This window comes from Anas acuta, chromosome 3 (assembly GCF_963932015.1).
Source record: "Anas acuta chromosome 3, bAnaAcu1.1, whole genome shotgun sequence".
Lineage (NCBI taxonomy): Eukaryota > Metazoa > Chordata > Aves > Anseriformes > Anatidae > Anas > Anas acuta.
Window position 1 is genome coordinate 66607587 of NC_088981.1, and position 22458 is coordinate 66630044.

Sequence of the window (22458 nt, forward strand, 5' to 3'; positions counted from 1 at the left end):
TCACAATTAAAAAAAAAAATAAATCTTGAAACAAATAAGGGTCCTACAAGAACCTTCTCCATTACTACTGATCAGTGGTTCTCTGTGGAACGGATTTGTCACGTTTCTGAGTCATCAGTGAAAAATAAGACAAGTGATAACTTAAATGGGATGTGTTAGTGGTTGCCCAGCCAGCCGTTATTATAGCATTGTGTGGTTTTGAGGGCTTGAATTAGCCATTTGAGTGATGTTCTTCCCATTTGATTATTTTTAATGTGAAATTTTAAAACGACAAAATGGAAAAAACAGAAAAATGCCAACATACGGCATCACATGGACTGCATGCTTTTGACGGGAACAGCCTCTAGACTCAAGAGTCTCTATGTGTCTATAAGAGTCTCTATAGATAGAGTCTCTAGGCAATTTCTGGTTCTAGAAGCTGTCAACTTTTGCTTTTGCTCTTGTGGTGCTTGATAAGCATATCATTCATTAGTTGTATTGAGCTTTATAGATTAGATAGGAGTTGTAAATGACAGCTAATCTGTGGCAAAATAGTGGGTTGTTATGGTTTGGTGTGGTTTGGTTTTAAAGAGTTGTAATGGAATATTTGGTGTGGAACAAGTCAGCTCATGTAGATATTCTGTTCCAAATAGACACTACTTCATTTCTTAAAAAGCACATCTAAATTGTTCCAGATTAAAAACACTTTTTTTCTGGAATCACTCCTGAATCGTCAGTTACCCTTAATGATATATTCTGAAAAATTTTGGAGTTTGATTTCTGCCATGTTGACCAGCCTTAATACCCGTATCTTTCCTTTTAAATAAGTAGGAAAAGCTAATAATAATTAAAAAAAAAAAAAAGCAGTCAAAATATCTTCTATTATAATAGGATAGGTAATATCATGGGTAAAATTTTTACAAGGCATTTGGAAGACTACTTTTTATTCCTAATGTCCATTTTTAATAATGATGTTCTCAAGCCTTAGACTTTCTACTTTTGTATAAATCAAATAAAATCAACACCCAGTAAGAGTAAGTGGCAGGGTTGATCATAAAATAGCTCTATGTGTGTAAGCAGCCTTGCCTGTGTGAGCAGACCTAACAGGATTACTTGTGCAAATGGAGTTACTCAGTAAATATTTGTTAACTGAAGCTTTAAAATATCAGAGGGAGTACTTTGTATTAAATGCTCTCTACTGCTTAAATCTGATACTGAATAAAAAAGATAATTTCTTTTTTTTTTTTTTTTTAATCTCTTCTGGTGATCCAGGGGGGTGCACTTCTTGGAGCCATCAATGCCTTGCACACCTCCTTCCCAGAGAATCCAATGGCGCAGTACCGAGCACAGTGTGAACTCATCCTGGAGCGGCTGGAGCTGCAAGATCTTCTGCACAAGGAGCTGCAAAGACTTGACAGGTTAGAATATGCAGAGTAACAAAATAATTCAAAAGAGAAAAAGAATTGTTTGACAATAATACCTGGAGAGTGTCTAAAAAGAGAATCTTACATTGGGAAAGGAGTTGTTCTTTAGAGGACACAACACAAATAAGCAAGGAGATTGGTTTAAAGGAGTACTCAGAGATCATCACAGATAATTTCTCTCTCTGGGTTATAGAATGTACAAAGAGTTTAACAGTTTAATCAGATCCCAACATATATCTCAAATTTATACTCAGGTATATTTTGGCTGAACTTATTAGGGCAAAAATGCAAGATTTTGTAGCTGAACAAATAATTTTATTTAACTTTGTGTTATTTCCTTCGTAAAATACAGCAGGTTTGCTTCATATTTTTAAGCCTTCCTTTGTGTTGGGCTTGTCACAATTCTTGCCTTTCTTTTAATGGAAAATACAATCCTGACTCAAAGTTCTGTTCTTTTGGGTGATTTTTGTTTTTACACACTGGAATTCTCACTATATTTTCTCAAATTTTCAGCTCACTACAATAATATGTGGAAGTCTATTTGCCGTTATTAAGAGAAAACTTCTAACTTCCTGCGGCTGAGAGGAGGACACTAGGATTGGCAGGAAGTGAAATGCAAACAAACAAACAAACAAAACACCACATTTGTTTCCTGAAATGAGATCAGGCTTTAAAGAAACTTGTACTGTCCTATTGTTAAAGGAAGATAAAAGATTAATGTTATTGAAGCTAAAGGAATAAGAACAGCTGGGAAAATACACTTTTTCCTTCAAGCATTTTTTAGACTTTGTTTTGCAATTTATAGTAAGGACATCCTAAATAAGCACTAAAGCAATAAAAGTAGATGAAAGTGGGGTATCTCCAACAGGCAGGCAAAAACTACTTTTAGAAAACAGAAGTGTTCACAAAGGATGATAGAAATACAGTGTGGGGTGGGAGATCAAACACAAAAACGGGATCAGGTCTGTGTGGCCTTCCTGGCAGGGGCTTGTGTTATCTGCTCCTAAGGCCCCCCAGTGAAAGAGATTTCCCATTGCCATTGGGTAGCCTGTCCCAGTATTGCTCCATCCTAGTACTCATGAAGGTTTCCTCCACATCCAACTGAATCCCCTGTGCTGCAAATTGAGCTGATTTCTTCTCCCCTTGTAAACAGCTGAGAGAACACTTAATGAATGTCCTCTTTAAATACTAAATGAATGTCCTCTTCTGTGTAAGAAGACTTGTCTCATGCATTCCCTTTAGACTGCATTTTGATAAAACAAGCATTCATCTTGCAGCCTATCTTGATGAATCAGATCATTTCTGTTACTCTCCATGAAAATTTTGTGTGTTCTATCAGAATAAGATTATTAGTAAATAATGATAAAGAAGGCTTTAAAAGATATGTGTCAACATAGCGTGCTCTCTCATATAGTAGAGGAACAGTTTGTAATGCATAGGAATCATTGCAGCTACATTGATGCAGTTACTCATGGTTACAGTCACTATTTAGCAAACACAGAAGCCTGCTGTCTCCCTTGGAGATTGTATGGTTAGGTATGTTAGAATATCAGCTATGCTAAAATTGGAGGGAACCCTCCTTCTAGTACCTCTGTTGTGTTGGAGAACCCTGAGAATACAGCTGCAGACAGCGATAATTCAGCTTTGTAGGTGATCTGAGATGCTTTCGGTCTATCCCAGAGTTTTTAACACGTTGGCTCCATAGTGATTGTGAGAAAAAGCCATGAGCAACCACTACTCAAAGTAACACCTGGGTTTTCCACTCTGGTAACTCATTTGAGGCTTTGTCTTTCTCAGGGTAAAATCTGGTTGAGGTTCTTCTTCTAGAAGATATGCTTACAGAACTTGTAATCCATAAGGAACTCTAGCAATGGCAATTTGTTGTGCAGACCTGTATTGATTTAGTGTTATTTCTCAAGGAAATTAAGTTTATGTAGTTGCTTTCTCTGTCCATCTGCTTATCATCTGTTGGGGACACTAAATTCTGTCACTTAATGTAGAAGTTGCTGAGATCAAAATGCAACACCAGCTTCTGAAGCTATATGTAGAACTTAATATTTCAGTTACTTGACCCAAATCCTTTGTAGTTCTTCATCATTCGTACATACTAAGCATCATTAAGGCAAAAAAATAAAATAATAATAAAAAAAAAATAACTGACTACTTCTTCATCTTTTTCATTCCATAGATTACAAAAAGAAAACTCTTCCCAGGTGCAACCTGAAGAAACAAGTTTTGGTACTCCTACAGGATGCTTGGACAAGGATACATTTGAGTCAAAGCAAATGTCTCAGTCAGAGCCTTCAAATCAACAAACGAGTAACTCCAAGCCACAGCCCTCTTTACCCAAAGGCAATGGTGAAGGGGAAATACATCTAGAACCCTTAGGCAACCCAGCACCTGATAATAACAAAGGTACAAACCACTTGATAAAACACAGTAAAAGAGCTGATGGCAGCCTGGCATGGTTCGACAGCCTGGAAGACAGCAACACTGATGCTGAAGAAACTTTTCAGAAAAAGTCTCCACTACCCAAGATAATCCCAGATAAATTGTCTTCAAAAGCCTCGTGCAATACCTCCTGCTCAGAAGGAGGAGGTTCTTCAATCCTAAGGAAGGGAAATGGGGCGAGAGAATCACAATCAACTGTGAATCTACATGCTCATTTGGGACAGGACAAAGCTTCCAAGATAAGCAGGAAAAGGACCGAAGAACAGGAATGTTTTTCTTCAGGAGCAAATACTCAAGACCCAGCATCACCAAGTGCTGATGTGCAGGATTCAGTTATTACACAGCGGGTTTCTAAAAGGTGGCAGAGACTTCACACAGAGAGATCACACGGATTCTTCACGAGCACACAGGACCCTGAGGCAAAGGCCCTTTCCCCAGCGTTACCTGCATCTGGCCTGCTAGATCTTTCAAGTGATACAGACTCCGTGTTAGGGGAGGAAAAGAGCAGTGTATCTGCAGCAGCCAAAAATGCAACAATTTCCATAAGGAAACGAAGTAAAGATCAAGTAGAGAAGGAAGCAAAGGTAGTAAGCTCCCATGAGCCAGAAATCATTGACAGTGAAAGTCCTCCAGCAGCTAAACTAGCTAAATTCTCTTTCAGACCAAGGACAAAACTTGATCATTCTTCCGAGAAGAAAAATGCAGAATTTTCTCTTTTTCAGAGTGAAAATATTACTAAGCCTGGAGAGCAGCAGCCAGAAGAATGCTGCCCCCCTGAGAAACGCAAGATGACATTGAGCCGCTTAGGAAGAAAGAGTATGGAAAAGCGACCAGTCGATAATAAGGGGAATGAAGATCAGCAGAGTCAGGCCTTGGAGAAAGAGATCAGAGGAAATGCAGCGGTGCGTCCTGATGTCAGCTTCAGTGCTGTGTTATCTCCACCCACTGAAAAAGGAAGGGAGGGAGGGGAAAAGCTTGGTGGCCCAAGCACAGAGAGGGTGTGCTCAGGCACGTTAGAAAAACTGTCCAGGTTCTGCTTTGCATCACGTCCTGACTCAAAATCAGAAACTCCACCTACTGTTAAGAATGATGCTAGCAACAAGGGAAGTCACAGCCCGTTGCTGCAGGTGCACGTGAGCAATCCGAGCAAAAGGAAGAGCTTTGCACTGGGAAATGCTGGTAAAGCACGTGTCATCACCCAGAAATCCCTCTTCTCGATAGCAGAGCTAGATGATGCTGCATTAGATTTTGATTGGGATGAAGAGGTTAGGAAAAATCCAAGCTTGTAACGTGGATATCCTCCAAATTTCTTAAGGTGTGGCTGTTTTGACTCTCCATCCTTCTATCAATCATATCAGCAGCATCTGTAGTTTACAAAGCATTTAAAAATAATCATTCTGGACCTCTGTGGGTACCAATAAACACATGTCCTTTACGGGCTGCATACTTCACACCAGCTGAAGGCTGCATATACTGCAGGCCTGATGTTACTTTCGGTTTTTCTAAACTTCCCAAGACTGCTTATGTCAGTTGATCTTTCTGATTAACCTGAAGACTCACACGGTTATGTTCATGTAAACAGAGTACAGCAACACCTGCAGAGGAGCAGGTTTAATTGACTGTTGTCCTTTATTTTGTGTAACAATTGGAACTATGTATGTGATCCAGATTGTCCTTATAAATGACCATGCCACTTTAGAAAAATGATGCTGAAGCTATGCTATTATGTTTTGTTTATCTATCTATAAGGTTTGTTTTCAGTGCAGTAGCAATGTTGCAATTTCTCATCATGCTCTGGTGAGTATTCCCATATTATCAGTATCATGACAATTTTGCTACATGTCTGGTTACTCTACTCCTTGCCACACAGCTGATATTGAAGACATGTATCTAGGGCTTTTTGTTTCTCATTTGTTTTTTTTTTTTGTTTTTTTTTTTTTTAATTTCAGTTTTAAATACACTGGTTGAGGTATCTGTGTCTGTATTCTGGCTCATTTTATCAAAACCCATCTCTGTAATAAACATACGGAAGAAATTTTAGGTGACTGGGAATCCTCAGTAACCAGGGTAACTTCAAGGCAGGCCTGAAGCCCTGGCATAAAAGCTACACTGCAAATGTAACTGCACAGTGAGCAGCTACCCTAGTGTGGCTTGATTCTACCTCAGATAATGTTTAGTTGACTATTTTAATTATGATTAGTGTCTTACTACATCTGATACGCATTTCATTGTCAGTGGCATGCTGTGTCCTCTGCCATTCATTTGTCTAATGGGAAATTAATCTCCTAACGCATTACATGCTTACAGAGAAAGGTAAGCCTTAGATTTCCTTCAGTGACTTGTCTGGTACGATTCTTTCGTGCTTGAATTCTCCGCAGAATATTCTTGTTATTACCTGCAAGGTCAACAGGGAACGGAATGGTTCTTTATGGCACAGTAAATCCTTGGAGAGGCTTGCTGGCACAAAGGTCTCGTTTCCTCTTGATTTGTTTAAAATTAGAAGGAGCTCCCTGAAACCAGGTGAGTTAAATCATTGTAAAGTTTCTGGAAAGGAGGGGGCGATAAGGCCCAAGGTACTTCAGTGTGGTACAGGGAAGCCATGAGAACGGGAATTGTAGCAGTTGGCTTTCTGTTAAGAGCTCAGGAAAAGGACAGAGACGATATCCTGGAGCTATTAACATTAATGATGGCCTTCTTGAATTTTCAGAGGCCAGCTAAAGGCGCAGTTTTTCATCACCACTGCAGATGCATCAGGCCTTTGCATGGTGGTCTCATTTCCATGTGGTGGACATTAACAGCTGGCCAGTGCAAAGCCAGAACATAGCTACTGGATTGCAATAGTCAAGCACCACAAGTTTTATTTTTCAGTCATGCAAAACAATTAAAAAAAATAAAAAATTAATCCATTCATTCAGGTTTTATTCATCACTTTCCTATAAATCAGTAACTAGGACCTCATCTAGTGTACTTTGCTATGTAAAATTAGATGACCAGCTGCTCTCAAGAACTGCAAGATCTAAACACACTTCTAAACATACTTCTGTGGGAGGCTGGCTGACTTTCTTCTCTCTGTCCAGTGGAAATAAGAACTCTGGTGGAAAAAAAAAAGTAGTCACAGTGGCACAAAACTGAGCTAAAAGTCAAGCTTAAAATTTTCTTATTCTCCATGCTTACGTTGTGTTCTTTATTTCCTTCTTGTCTCAAAGTCGTTGCACTGTATGGTCTGCCTGAGGGCCAGGGGAACTCCACAGTGCATGTGAGTAGCTGTGTTTCAGGGATGCTGAAATGCCTTGTGCTGCAGGCAGATACCTTCCGCAGTCTTGTGAAGCCAGGGAACGCCCAGTTAGCAACAACTGTGAGAGTTGGGCATCCAGATCTCCTCGGTATCCCCAAGTCTCTGCACAGATCGTTGCAATTGATTAACCAGAAGATAAACCAGGTTTATTTTTCACAGATGACAAATGTTTCCTCTAATTCAGTGGGACTCAGCCTGGAATAGTGAGGTGTTGTACGTCAGTTTTTCCAGTCACTAATCACACTTGAGGTCCAGTTCAGCAGTCTGGCTGATAAAATGCTGCTAAATCCTTTTTTTCATTAATCTTTTTTGAATTGGAAACTGCAGATTACGTCATTTAAAGCACAATGAGCAGAGCCACGAACAGCTGGCAGCCTGCTGGCTAGATCCCCTAGGACAGGCTGGCAGATGTGCCTGGTGCCTGCTGGGCTCAGCCTGCTCAGCACGCTGCCAGGCTTCAGGAAACACCTTAGAGCCAAGCACGGTGTGTGCATGGAGGTGTTTGATTTTGGAGGGCACTAAATGTCTGAGCCCTTCAGCAGGCTCGCTGAAACTCCCTGCCAACAAGAGAGAGTGTGGCTAGAAAGGGCCTCTGATACTTACTAGAGGACAAAACCAAGAAGGATAAAGAAATTCCTTGGCGTCTCAGCTCCTGCTTAACGTGGGCAAATTAGCCCACTTAAGTCAAGGTTTTTTTCACTAGTGGGTGCAAACTCCATACGTTCATTCTTTAATGGTGCTGTTTGTAAGGCCTGACTTGCAGATGTCCTGAGTACTCACAGCTGAGGCTTAAATCAAGGAGACGTGGGAGGTGGCATGTAACTGCAGTCCTGCTTCTCTGTCTTCAGCTCTCCTGTGTCCTTAGCTGTGAGATGGTCCCTTCAAGGAGTGGCAGTGAATGCTGGCACCTAAGGTGCTCCGTGTCAATGAGACAAAGCCGATGGCTGGGTTGCTGCCTACCTTTTAGATAAGCTCTAGGTATCTAAATCCAAACACGTGCTGCAGAATTGAGGCAAACTGAATCCTGTCATTCTTTGTAGTATGTTAATGGTCAATCATTTCTGAGGGCTAATACTTTAAAAAGTAAATCAGTAAAAAAATTGTTGTCTCTTCAGGTTCCCCTCATTAGAAATAGTGTATTAGTTTATGAAATTGGACTATGCTTCTTTCTTGAGCAGAGCTTTTGAGGTCCCTCGATATGATGTGAGAAACTGGGAAAGCAAGCCAAGAGGAATTAAGAAAGGAAAGTACAAACGCCAGTCACTCTGAGGTCACCCTGCAACACCACTTTGGCAGCTCTGTTTTCCAGTCTGAAGCAAGGAGGAGGCACAGGGATGTTCCAGTCAGCTTGGAGAAAAGGCCACCTTTTCTATCATAGCAGGAAAAACACCCTGATGTCCATTCAAACTGTCTGCAAAGAGGACACCCTAGTGTCGGGTAAGTAAACAATGAATAAATTTGGAAGAGCAGGTACTGCTGAGATCTTTCTCTACCGGGCTGGCTGAAATACTACTGTTGTTTCTGAAATTCTGGTGCTGCTTCTGACTCATGGCATGAACTCTGAGCACTGAAGGTAAATGAGAAACATGTAGTAAGAAGAAAATGATACCTGCTGTGGATTTACGCTCTCCCTCACTGTTGCCATTGCTACAGAACATATTTATTGTTGCCTTGGCAGGGCACATTTCCAACTCCTTTCCCTTCCCTTTTTAAACCAAATTCCCCCACTATCGTATGTTTTAATGCTTTTGAGCTTACGATAGGCCTGTGATGGGAGGATTTAATCCTTTACAGCAGTGTCAGTCTGCTGGGCTGAACTAAAGATGAATTTCCTCTGAGCATGTTGTGCAGTCGGTGGGCAGATGAGTCACGTCTCATCACCTGCCTTCCTGGAGAGGCACAGAGCCCTTATCTCCTTCACGTTTTAACACTTGCCTCTCTCGGTATATGATCCAAGCCTTTAAAAACACAACCAGTTGGTCTTCTCAGAGCGACTATGTACTGATACGTATTAAACCAATTATTAGTGTTGAATACACTGGTATCTTATTAAACAAAGCCTTACAAGTCATGGATTCCAGCAGCACATTGATCAGGTCCTTGCTTGTGAGCAGCATGAAGTGCTGGTGGTAGATACTCGGCGGCCAGACTCTGCTGCCTCAGCTGAAACCAGATTGCATCACGTTAGCACGGGGCAGGATCACGTTTTTACTGGCAGCTGTCCTGTAAATAGCGTTTTCCCGTGTGGCCCACGCAGACATACTGGCAAGTCAACAGGAGGAAAAAAAATGACAAGCTCAGCAATTTAATTGTATTTTTATATTATTTAATTCTACTTTTGTGATGGAAAAAAAAAGAAAAACAACTTGCTTCACTCTAGTTCTTGTAATCCTCCTGCATAGCACCGGTGCTGGGGAAGGCACTTCGTTACCTGCACATGGGAACTCAGTGCCAGCTGAGGCAGGTGAAGGTGTACAAGATGTGGGCATGGCCTTGGCTAATACAAAACAGGACTCAGGTGGGACCCCGACCCTCTGGAGCTGGATCCGAGCCAGGATGTTCTGTACTGCCATCAGGTGGCTCTGCTTGGTGCCTGAATCACCCCCTGTTTGTCAGTACTTGGAAAGGGAGAGCCGTGAGTAATTATGCTCTGTTCTTACAAACATCCCCGGCTGTGTTACGGATCTCTCCAATGGTCTGTCTCCTGCAGTATGAGAGAAAGCAGTTGTTTTTCAATACAATTTCCTTAAAATGATTTTGCCTTCTTTATCTTAATCAGTTACAGTATTAAATTGCATTTATTAATCAGTTCCAATCCCTCAGGGTTACCTGGAATTCTCCCTACAGACAGCAGGATGCGTGGGCATTTGTAACTGTTCAGGATCTCACACCACAAAGCTGTGGTTTGTGACCTTCTCGTAGTTTGGTGTTGCTGGAGCTGGTTGGTGATGCTCTAGCAGGTACAACCTGTGGTTGCTGCCACTCTCACCCTCGCCTTGACTACTTGCCACTAATGTAGCCTCCTCCTCGCCTCATCCCCCTCCTTTCAGATCCTTGTTGCCTTCCTTCTCTGCAGCTCAGGGCTGCTGTCACTGCCTGGTCCTGCACTGCCAGTGGGGTCCTCCTTAATACTCCACTGGGAGCGTTACCCATGTTATTTAGAGCACTTCTGGGGCTGATACTCAGTTCCTAAGCTTGTAAAACAACCTGTAATATAATAAGAATCACTTGACATGTAAACATCTTACAAAACCAGCCTTGAGTTCCTTCCCAGCAGTATGAAAACATCAGACATGACACAAAAAATGTGGCAGGAGACAAACTGAAAAAGATAACATGTGCGGTGTGTATCAACTACTCTGCTAACACATTCTTGTGCTGGCAGCTAGTCTTATTCCAGTTTGTGTGCTGTTTTTAGTTCTAAATAACTAGTAAGCAGGAAAAAAAAAACACAACCCTGTATGGCTCAGTTTGCTTGTTGCTCATGTTGTTCTCAGGACAGTTGTTTGAACATCACAATCCTCATCAAATATGTACATTCATGTGTTAAATATCATAATCAGACATGTACCACAATTAGAACACTAAGTGAGCTAAAGCCAAAGGCAAAGCAAAGTCAGTATAGGCAGCACTGAAACTTCTAATTAATGGATTGGAAGTGAACAGATCTCCCAAGCGAAGACATATAACATCACATTCTAGAGGGAATGTATTTATTGATGGGGGGATGAGGTAAACAGAGTATTAAGTGCTCAGTATTTCATGTGAATGAGGCAATAGCTTCATTAATAATGCACGCTAATTATGTCATCTCCCTTGGGTATCTGATATTCCCTGGCTTATCAATACTTTCCTTCCTGTTAGGCAGAAGAATGTTAATAGTTCCAAGGGATAACATTGTCCTTCACTGAGTAAAGAGCACAGCCATTTTAGACAAGACTATGAAAATATGTCTACCAAATTTGATTCTTCTGAACAAACACGTGGTATTACAATTGCACACCATAATTTGTGCAATATGGACCATACGCATACTGCAAGATATTGTAAATATCATTGTATTAATAAAATACATTACCTCAATGCAACTCAGGAAGAGATAACCTTTGGAGCAATGACATTTCAATCAGTAACATTTCCTAATTTGAACTCAGTAGTCATGAGGCAGTGTGGTGGCTTTACTCAGGTGGGCAGCCGAGCTCCACCACAACCGCTCTCTCACTCCACCTCTCCTCAAAGAGGAAGGGGGAGAAAATACAACACAAGAGCTTGAGGTTTGAGATGAGAAAGGTTTAATTAAGGGGAAAGGGAATGGGGAGAAAAAGAAACAAAAGAAACAGTAAGTCTGCACGGAAGCACAGAGAGAAGGAAAAAAAAATCATTCTCTACTTCCCATCAACAAGTGATGTTTGGCCACGTCCTGGGAAGCAGGGCCTCAAAACACATAGTGGTTGTTCAGGAGGAACAGCCCCCTCCCCCACGAGAGCCCCCCTTTTTAATACTGACTGTGACATCAGGTGTTATGGAATATCCCTTTGGTTGGTTTAGGTCAGCTGCCCTGGCAATGTCCCCTCCCCATCACTTGCCCACCCTCAGCCTGCTGGCTCTGGGGGGCTTGGAAGGAGTCCTGATGCTGTGCCAGCACTACGCAGCAATAAACACAACACTGGAGTGATATCAGTGCTGTTCCAGCTACGAGTGCAGAGCACAGCACTGTGTGGGTGCTGCAGGGAAAGGTGACTCCCTCCCAGACAGACCCAACACAACCTCCACCCCTTATTCCATAACATTTGTGTCACACTCAGGTCCCACACAGTTTAGTATATAGATGCTCTCATCACCATTGTTCTCTGTCCACTGAAGTATTTATACGTCTGTACTTCTTTTAATTCCATAGATCCTTCCCCAAAATGTTCATAAAAACTGTTGATGGTTTCAGCTTCATCTGTCAAAGTGGTCACTCAGGGCAGACAAAGTTGGTTTTCTTGACACCAGCTTAGCTCACATCACTGTTGCACTTGCCTGGTTCCTTGCAAAGTTGACCTGTTGTTGGTTCTGCAGTGTTCTCCTACAACACATAACTTGGATGACAGATTAATTTTCTCCCAGTGTTAAATATCCTTGAGGCACACACTTGATATCCCCATCTTTCTGCATTACCCACCAGGTATACCCTGGTCCTTGGGGAAAGACAATCCCACGAGTGGGTTTGCCTTTCCCCATGGCAGGGGCAACCCACACCACCCTCCCCATCCACTTTCCCACATGCACTACAGGGACTTTAGCTTCTCCCACAGTGTGTAGGGGTTTTGTTTCAGCAGGACCAGGACGGCTGTCAGACCCCCTGTTGTTAACTAGCCAAGTGGCCTCTGGTAGATTTATATCCCAATGTTTCCACGTCCCAGCACCCAATGCTCGTAGCATAGTTTTTAACGGTTCATTGTACCTCTCAACCTTCCCAGAGGCTTGTGGGTGATAAGGGATGTGATACACCCACTCAGTGCCATGTCTCTTGGCCCAGGAAGTGACCAAATTGTTTGGGAAGTGACTCCCATTGTCAGACTCAATTCTTTCTGGTGTACCATGTCGCCACAGCACTTGTCTTTCCAGGCCCAAGATAGTGTTTCGGGCTGTGGCATGGTTTACTGGATATGTTTCATATAGATATATGGATATATAGCTTTCACTTCTGCATACTGACTTGATTCACCTTCCCCTTACATGGCCTCTACAACTCGTCGTGTGGGTCTCCACACAGCAGCTTTCCACTTCTGATGGCTCCCTACCACACGGCAGGATCCGTCAGTGAACAACACATACTGCTTTCCATCTTCTGGCAACTCATTGTATGGTGGTGCCTCTTCAGCACAAGTTACCTCTTCTGTCGGCCCTCCAAAATCCCCGCCCTCTGGCCAGTCCTTAATCTCTTCCAGGATTCCCAGGCGGTGGGGTTTCCCCATTCAAGCCCGCTGTGTAATTAACGCTACCCATTTACTCCACGTAGCATCAGTTGCATGATGTGTAGTGGGGATTTTCCCTTTGAACATCCAATGTAACACAGGTAGCCGTGGGGCCAAGAGGAGTTGTGCCTCTGTACCAACAACTTCTGAAGCAGCTCAAATCCCCTCATATGCTGTTAATATTTCCTTTTCAGTTGGGGTGTAATTGGCTTCTGATCCTTGACAGCCCTGGCTCCAGAACCCCAAAGGTCGGCCTCGAGTTTCTCCTGGGGTCTTCTGCCAGAGGCTCCAGGTGAGCCCATGCTCCCCAGCTGCAGTGTAAGGGATGTTTTGCACAGCTGATCTGGTACGGAGAGGCCCAAGGGCTACTGCATGAGCTATTTCTTGTTTGAGTTGTTCAAAGGCCTGTTGTTGCTCGGAGCCCCACTCGAAAGAGTTCCTCTTTCAACACATCCTGCTTTTCCTCTTTCGAGTCACTCGATATAGAGGACTCACAAGCTGACTATAGCCTGGCACGTGCATTCTCCAAAATCGCACAAGGCCTAGGAAAGCTTGTGTTTCTTTTTTGCTAGTTGGCGGAGACATAACTGTTATTTTGTTGATCACATCCGTCGGACTGTGGTGACGTCCATCCTGCCATTTCACCCCTAAGAACTGGATTTCCTGTGCGGGTCCCTTGACCTTATTCTGTTTAATAGCAAAGCCAGCGTTCAGGAGAATTTGAATTATTTTCTTCCCTTTCCCAAAAACTTCTTCTGCTGTCTTACCCCATACGATGATATCATTGATGTACTGCAGTGTTCGGGAGCGTTCCCCTGTTCCAGTGCAGACTGGATCAGCCCATGGCAAATGGTAGGGCTGTGTTTCCACCCCTGGGGCAGCCAATTCCAAGTATATTGGACTCCCCTCCAAGTGAAAGCAAGCTGTGGCCTGCATGCTGCTGCCAAAGGGATGGAGAAAAATGCATTAGCGATATTGATTTTGGCGTAACACTTGGCTGCCTTTGACTCTGGTTCGTACCATGTTCCAGCATGTCCGGCACTGCAGCGCTCAGCGGTGGCCCGACTTCGTTCAGGCCCCAACAGTCCACTGTTAGCCTCCACTCACCATCAGACTTTTGCACTGGCCGTATGGGACTATTAAAGGGTGAGTGAGTCTTGCTGATCACTCCTTGGCTCTCCAGATGGTGAACTAACTCATGGATGGGAATCAGGGAGTCTCGGTTGGTGCGATATTGCCGCCGGTGCACAGTTGTAGTCGCAATTGGCACCTGTTGTTCTTCAATCCTCAGCGATCCTACAGCAGAAGGGTCTTGTGAGAGACCAGGCAGGGTAGACAGCTGCTTAATCTCTGTGCTCAAGGCAGCTATGCCAAAAGCCCACCGGTATCCTTTTGAATCCTTGAAGTACCCTCTCTTGAGGTAGTCTATGCCGAGGATGCACGGAGCCTCTGGGCCAGGCACGATGGGGTGCTTTTGCCACTCATTCCCAGTTAGACTCACTTCAGCTCTTGGGATCCCCCCGTCACTCCAGAGATAGAGTTCTGCCCCTTGGTGGCCTGACGGCATTAGGGTACACTGTGCGCCTGTGTCCACTAAAGCTTTATATTTCTGCAGTTCTGGTGTGCCAGGCCATCGAATTCACACAGTCCAGTAAATCCTGTTGTCTCTTTCCTCTACCTGGCCAAAGTCAGGGCCCCACTAGTCCTGGTTGGAGCATCTACCAATTAATTCTTCCAAATGTGAAGCAGAGGTCTCTTTGTCAGGGTCAGGAGTAATACTGGCCCTTCTACTGCCTCTGGGGGACTGCCCAACAGAAACTGGGGCAGCAATCCTCTTAGGGGCCCCTTGTCTTGCTGATGTATCTTTCCGCAGCTCACATACCCGAGCAGCTAGGGCTGAGGTCAGTTCACATTTCCACTTCCTCATATCTTCCCCGTGGTCACGTAAATAAAACCACCATGTGCCCCGTGGTGTGCGTCCCGGATTCTCCCTTGCTTGAGCCGGAGACTGCTGGTGCTTGATGGCCGAAATACTCTTCCATCTGGGTGAGGACAAAGTTATGTGTTCTTCTAACCATTGGGACAGTCTCTCCACGGCTGAAATGCAGGCCCGTACTGGGGCTGAGAGATTTTCTTCATATTTATGGAGCTGGTTGGACACGGTTTCCACAGTTGGCCCCATCCCCTCCTCCCAATCCATTGCTGCCAGTGTGCTGGCATGTGATGAGGGTGCAGCCCGTACAAACTTTTGTCACATGGATGCTGTGCACTGGACTTCGTCAGGGTCTTTAGGTGTCTGGGCATTGTTTAAATCGCTATAAAGCATCTCCAGCACAGCTAATTCCCACAGGTGCTGGAGACCTTTATCCATAGTGGTCCACTTGCTTACTTGGTATACAATATCTTCCTTATGGGGATACCTTTCTTCACAGCTGCCAGGAGTCGCCTCCAGAGGCTGAGAACTTGTGCTTCTCTCCCCATTACTCTATCAATGAGCCTTTCTCTAGAGAGGGATCCCAGCTGCTTGGCTTCACTGCCTTCTAGCTGTTGGCTATTGGCCCCAGTGTCCCAGCATCGAAGCAGCCAGGTGAGGATGTGCTCACCTGGATGACGACTGAAATCCTTTCGTATTTCTTGCAGCTCACTCAAGGATAGAGACCGAGTAGTTTCTGATTCATCTATGAGTTCGGTCTCTCCTCCCTGATGGTGCTGTGATGCTGCTGCTTTAGAGCTGCCTGCCTTTTCCTCTTCTCTCTCCTCCTTAGCAAGAGCTTCTTCCCTTACTAAACGAGCTGACTTCCTTTTCCACTGTTTTGTCTTGACTATAGGGGCGACTGATCCCATAGATGGTCGGTCCTCTGGGGTGGTCACAGTGTGTGTTATCTCATCATCAAATTCAGGAACCTCCCTATCCCCTTGAGGGTGCTGGGCAGTGTTAATTGACATTTGACAGGCGTAAGCCAGGCCCAGCAGAGTGCAGCAAGCTGGTGAAACTCTCTGGTGTTGCCAGGGTCAGGGCATACGTCTTTCAAACATCCTACCAGTTTTCTTTGATTTTGCACTTGTTCAGGGGTGAAGTTAAGAACCATCGGAGGAGAAAACCGTGACAGGTACCTGCTCAAATCCCCACACACACACCTTGCCACCCACAACTGCTTTGTCTTAGGGCAGGTCCTTGGATGATATTCTTAATAAATTGACCTTAGGGAGCAAGACAAACACTGGAACTAGTAATAGGAGGATAACATCCGACCAAGGGTATCCAAAATACTCAAAGGCTGCTGCAATTAGCCCACAGGGAGAGAAGAAGAAGGCATCACCCCAATATTATTCACAGATTGACTGCTAGGGGAGAAAAAGAAGGCGCTGTAATTCTTAATATTTCCAAAAAGATAATCTCCAGGAGACCAGAATGATAACAATGCAGGGCCTGAGCACCAGATGAAACCAAAGGCCAGCATGTTACAGCACAGCATGGTGAAGAAACCAAACACAGATTTCAACGCATTCTCCAATTGGATGTAGAGGAAAAAAGAGAACAGAGAACAGAAAACACAGAAAAATATTAACAGCAAACCGAACATTGTAACCAGCAGTATGTTAGCTGTAAACACTTCAATCAATTCTACTGTTATCTCAACCCTCAAGCCCCACGTTGGGAGCCAAAAAGGGCTGTGGTGGCTTTACTGGGGTGGGCAGCCAAGCTCTACCACAACCGCTCTCTCACTCCCCCTCTCCTCAAAGAGGAAGGGGGAGAAAATACAACACAGAGAGCTCGAGGTTCGAGATAAGAAAGGTTTAATTAACGGGAAAGGGAATGGGGAGAAAAAGAAACAAAAGAAACAGTAAGGCCGCGCGGAAGCACAGAGAGAAGGAAAAAAATATTCTCTACTTCCCATCAACGAGCAATGTTCAGCCATGTCCTGGGAAGCAGGGCCTCAAACGCGTAGTGGTTGTTCAGGAGGAACAGCCGCCTCCCCCACGAGAGCCCCCCTTTTATTGCTGAGTGTGACATCAGGTGTTATCATAGAATCATAGAATATCCTGAGTTGGAAGGGACCCTTAAGGGTCATCAAGTCCAACTCTTGACACCGCACAGGTCTACCCAAAAGTTCAGACCATGTGACTAAGTGCACAGTCCAATCTCTTCTTAAATTCAGACAGGCTCGGTGCAGTGACCACTTCCCTGGGGAGCCTGTTCCAGTGTGCAACCACTCTCTCTGTGAAGAACTCCCTCCTGATGTCAAGCCTAAATTTCCCCTGACTCAGCTTAACCCCGTTCCCGCGGGTCCTGTCACTGGTGTTAATGGAGAAAAGGTCTCCTGCCTCTCGACACCCCCTTACGAGGAAGTTGTAGACTGCGATGAGGTCTCCCCTCAGCCTCCTCTTCTCCAGGCTGAACAGGCCCAGTGCCCTCAGCCGTTCCTCGTACGTCTTCCCCTCCAGGCCTTTCACCATCTTCGTAGCCCTCCTCTGGACACTCTCCAACAGTTTCATGTCCTTTTTATACTGTGGTGCCCAGAACTGCACACAGTACTCGAGGTGAGGCCGCACCAGCGCAGAGTAGAGCGGGACAATCACCTCCCTCGACCTACTAGCGATGCCGTGCTTGATGCACCCCAGGACACGGTTGGCCCTCCTGGCTGCCAGGGCACACTGCCGGCTCATATTCAACTTGCTGTCTACCACGACCCCCAGATCCCTCTCTTCTAGGCTGCTCTCCAGCGTCTCATCGCCCAGTCTGTACGTGCAGCCTGGGTTTCCCCGTCCCAGGTGCAGGACCCGGCACTTGCTCTTATTGAACTTCACGCGGTTGGCGATCGCCCAGCTCTCCAACCTATCCAGATCCCTCTGCAAGGCCTTTCCACCCTCATTCGAGTCCACAACTCCTCCAAGTTTGGTGTCATCAGCAAACTTGCTCAAAATACCTTCTATTCCTACATCCAGATTGTTTATAAAAATATTGAAAAGTACCGGCCCTAAAATGGAGCCTTGAGGGACCCCACTGGTGACCGCCTGCCAGCCTGACGCAGCCCCATTTACCATAACCCTTTGGGCCCTGCCCGTTAGCCAATTGCTCACCCATCGTATGATGTTTTTATTTAGCTGTATGCTGGACATTTTGTCCAGTAGGATCCTATGGGAAACCGTATCAAAAGCCTTGCTGAAGTCCAAAAAAATCACATCAGCTGGTTTCCCTTGGTCCACCATACGGGTGATCTTATCGTAAAAGGAAATCAGGTTAGTTAGGCAGGACCTACCCTTCACAAACCCATGCTGGCTGGGACCAATGACTGCTTTGTCCCCCAGGTGCGCCTCAATAAGTTCGAGAACCATCTTCTCCATGATTTTACCAGGCACTGACGTGAGACTGACAGGCCTGTAATTGCTAGGGTCTTCTTTCTGACCCTTCTTGAAAATCGGCACAACATTTGCCAGCTTCCAGTCTACCGGGACCTCTCCAGACTCCCAGGATCGTTGAAAAATAATTAAGAGAGGTTCCGCGATGACGTCCGCCAGCTCTTTCAGCACCCGGGGATGAATCCCATCCGGACCCATGGACTTGTAGGGATCCAGGTGGAGTAGCAAATCCCGCACACGTTCAGGGGCGGTTGGGAGTTTGTCATCCCCACCGTCCCGGTCCTCCAGCTCAGGGCACCCTGGGTCCCAAAGCCTATCATCGGCATTGAAGACAGAGGCAAAGAAGGCGTTAAGCGTCTCTGCTTTGCCTATGTCATCGTCTGTGAGAAGACCTTCCCTATCAAGGAGCGGCCCTATGTATTCTTTAGTTCTCCTTTTTCCATTCACATATCTAAAAAAAACCTTTTTATTTTCTCTCACAGACACAGCCAGCTTCAACTCTAGGTGTGCTTTGGCCACACGAATTTTCTCCCTACAAACACGAACAGCATCCCTGTATTCTTTCCATGTCACCTGGCCCTCCTTCCAGTAGCGAAACACTCTCTGTTTCCGCCTAATCTCCATAAGAATGTTCCTGGTCAGCCACGCAGGCCTCCTGCCCCGCCTGCCTGACTTGCGGTATTTAGGAATTGCCTGATCTTGTGCTTCTAGGAGGCATCGCTTAAAGAATGACCAGCACTGGTGGACATCGAGGCCTTCAAGAGCAGTTTCCCAGGGGACCTTGCTGACTAGTTCCCTGAGCAGCCTGAAGTCCACTTTCCCCATATCTAGGGATGAGGTTTTGGTGGCACTTTTTCTTCTGTCACCGTAAATTTTGAACTCAACCACTTCATGGTCGCTGTGACCAAGGCGGCCACCAATCACCACATCTCCCACCAGACCCTCTCTGTTTTCTAGCAACAGGTCTAGGAGGGCACCTTTCCTAGTTGGCTCCGTTAGCACCTGCACCAAGAAGTTATCATCTAGGTGCTTCATGAACCTCCTGGACTTGCTCGTGTCAGCCGTGTGGCACTCCCAGTTAACGTCTGGCAGGTTGAAGTCCCCCATAAGGACAAGGGGAGTTAATCTCGAGGCCTCTCTTAGTTCTGTAAAGAATAATTTATCGGCGCTATCGTCCTGGCCAGGCGGTCTGTAATAGACTCCCACAACGACATCCCCTTTATTCGTTCGTCTCTTGATCCTTACCCAGAGGCTCTCAACTTTGCCATCGCCGACCTGGAGTTCCACACAGTCCAGCCCCTGCTTCACATACATCTCCACCCTACCACCTCACCTACCCTGCCTGTCCCTCCTGAAGAGCCTGTAACCATCTATCGCAACACCCCAGTCACAGGACTCATCCCACCAGGTTTCGCTTATGCCGATGATGTCGTAGTTGCGGGACTGGGCCAGGACTTCTAGCTCATCCATTTTATTCCTCATACTGCGTGCGTTCGTGTAGAAGCACTTCAGGTGCGTCTCCTTACACTCAGCACCTTGTGGATCTAACCGAAGGACCCCACTGGCACACAGCCCCTCTGATTCTAGCGTACCATCCCTTAGGTCTTCACCGGTGTGCCTGGTTTTAGCCCCTTCCCCCTTCGACTCTAGTTTAAAGCCCTATCTATCAGCCCTGCCAACTCCTGACCAAAGATCCTTACCCCTCTCCAAGAGAGGCGCGTCCCATCCGGTGCCATCAGGCCCTGTGTAGCATAGACCTTCCCGTGATCAAAGAACCCAAAGTTCTGCCGGTCACACCAGTCTCGAAGCCACGAGTTTATGTGAACAGCACGCCTTTCAGCTTCAATCCCCCCTATCGGAAGGACAGAGGCAAACACAACCTGCGCCCCTGATCCTCTAAGTAGTCGCCCCAAATCCCTAAAGTCTCTTTTGATCGCCTTCGGACTTCTCTTTGCTACTTCATCGCTACCAGCCTGAAAGACCAGTAGCGGGTAGTAGTCAGTGGGCCGTACCAGGCGCTTGACTTTCTTGGTAAAGTCTCTCACCCGAGCCCCAGGGAGGCAACAGACTTCTCTGCGGGTTGGGTCCGGTCGGCATATCGGTCCCTCTGTCCCTTTCAGAAGGGAGCCCCCCATAACAATAGCCCTTCTTTCTTTTTTGAAGGATGATGTGGCAATGCGATGTGTAGGTCACCTTGTCTTAGGCGCCCCCTCCAACTGGGACGGGTTTTTATCTACTTTGTCATTTAGATTGTCTTGTTCTAGTCCTTCATATCGATTATTTAAGGGTAGATGAGAAGGTGAGGTGGGCAGAGAGAGGGCTCGCCTACCACCCCGAATAGGCACCTGCCTCCATTCCCCCCCTTGATCTAGGTCTCCTTCCGCTGCCTGGCAGGAGGAGGGAACCTCCGTCTTCTGCATAACAGGAGACGCCTGTGCTGTGGCAGGCTCATGAGCCTGCCTCAGAGAGGCAGAGAGGGTATTCCAACCCTCAGAGAGGGTAGAGTGTTATGGAATATCCCTTTGGTTGGTTTAGGTCAGCTGCCCCGGCAATGTCCCCTCCCCATCACTTGCCCACCCCCAGCCTGCTGGCTCCTGGGGGCTTGGAAGAAGTCCTGATGCTGTGCCAGCACTACGCAGCAATAGGCACAGCACTGGAGTGATATCAGTGCTGTTCCAGCTACGAGTGCAGAGCACAGCACTGTGTGGGTGCTGCAGGGAAAGGTGACTCCAGCTCAGACAGACCCAGCACAGGCAGTTGCAATAGGATTATGTGAAAATGCATGTGAAGGGTAAGAAGTCCCCAGCAGAGAAGCTCATACAAGCAAAATCTACATGACTGTGATTGCTCACGATGAGTTTGGCATGTTCTGAGTAGTATGTACTGGTCCCAAATCTGTCAACAACATAAATCCGTACTTACTGGCAATTGGGAGGGGTCAAGAGCAGTGTGGCAGCTGCACATTCCCAGACAGAGTTACCTTCCATGTCCAGTGGCATCCTCATGTTGCTCGTCTTCACTGCCGGATACCAGGTGAGCACACCGCATATTTCCAGGAGTGTCACTGGCCTTTGACCCAAAGCATTCTCCATCTCCATTCACTGTCCTTCATTTGCAAGGCTCCTACTTCCACGGTTCGTCCATCTCAACCATGAGCCACAGGGAAGAGCAGCAACACCTTCGTGCCCTCGGCATGAGAGCGCTCAGTCAGCTGCTCACACAGCTGCACCTGCGGTCCTGCTTCCAGCTTGACACAGCCCCTCACCCATCAGTGTCACATCAAGGGATGTGCTTCAGCACAGCCCGGGGAGCTGCACCAACATTGTCCTGCCAGGAAAGCCGAGGAGCACAGAGCCTCTGCTCTGAGGATCGGGGCAGTGCAGCCTCGCTGCAGCTGGCGCTCTTCTCTCAAGGTCACAGATAGTGGATTTACACGAGCAGGCTCAGCTTTCAGTCCTAGCAACACCTAGCGATAATTATGCCGATGGGAAAACTCAAAAGTATTAAACATGAAGGCTGAAAACTAAGAGGTAAATATCAAGTTAAATAAATTCTTGCACCAGAGGAAGTGCTGAAAGTCATCTAGTCTGCGTTTGTAGCCAGAGGTAGGATAAGCTACACCTAAACTTTGGGACATTAACATTTTTCTGTTTTGGTAAAAAATATTTTGTATAGTGTTTGGCTTACAATTTCTGAATACTTATGATGGACAGCTCTGCTCTGTTATATAGCTAGTGATCAACAACATCGCTGAAAAGTCTTTTCCTTCTTTAAATAAGTAGCAAAGATCCAAGCCAAAATTTTAAATACACCATAAAATCTTAGGAAGATTGCAAACTTTAAAATCACTACTGGGTCATTCCAGTTCCTGTAGGAATTGTAAGGAGTGTTTCCAATGACTTTAGCAGGATCATTTTCTGATGACTTTCACTGGATTCAGCTCAGCAGCATATAGTTAGGAGTCCATTATCAGCTACCAACATTCAGA

The 22458-nt window shown here is 45.6% G+C and overlaps 1 protein-coding gene and 1 long non-coding RNA gene across 3 annotated transcripts in view; one reads left to right on the forward strand and one right to left on the reverse strand.

Moving 5' to 3' along the window:
* MCM9 (minichromosome maintenance 9 homologous recombination repair factor) overlaps nt 1-5832 on the forward strand; it is a 45402-nt gene extending 39570 nt beyond the window's left edge. Inside the window, exons 12-13 of the mRNA XM_068677606.1 lie at nt 1252-1397; nt 3592-5832. Of these exons, the coding sequence (XP_068533707.1) occupies nt 1252-1397; nt 3592-5143 (1698 nt within the window). The 3' untranslated portion in view covers nt 5144-5832. The remainder of the gene's footprint in view (nt 1-1251; nt 1398-3591) is intronic.
* LOC137854320 (uncharacterized) lies at nt 1253-21887 on the reverse strand. 2 transcript variants are annotated; one of them, XR_011095092.1, is made up of 3 exons: nt 21393-21887; nt 9215-9411; nt 1253-1380 (listed from the first exon to the last, which is right to left on the reverse strand). It is a non-coding gene; the product is annotated as an uncharacterized lncRNA (long non-coding RNA). The 2 variants fall into 2 exon arrangements; XR_011095091.1 differs by lacking the exon at nt 1253-1380 and adding an exon at nt 6696-8716.
* Between the last annotated feature and the right edge of the window lie 571 nt (nt 21888-22458).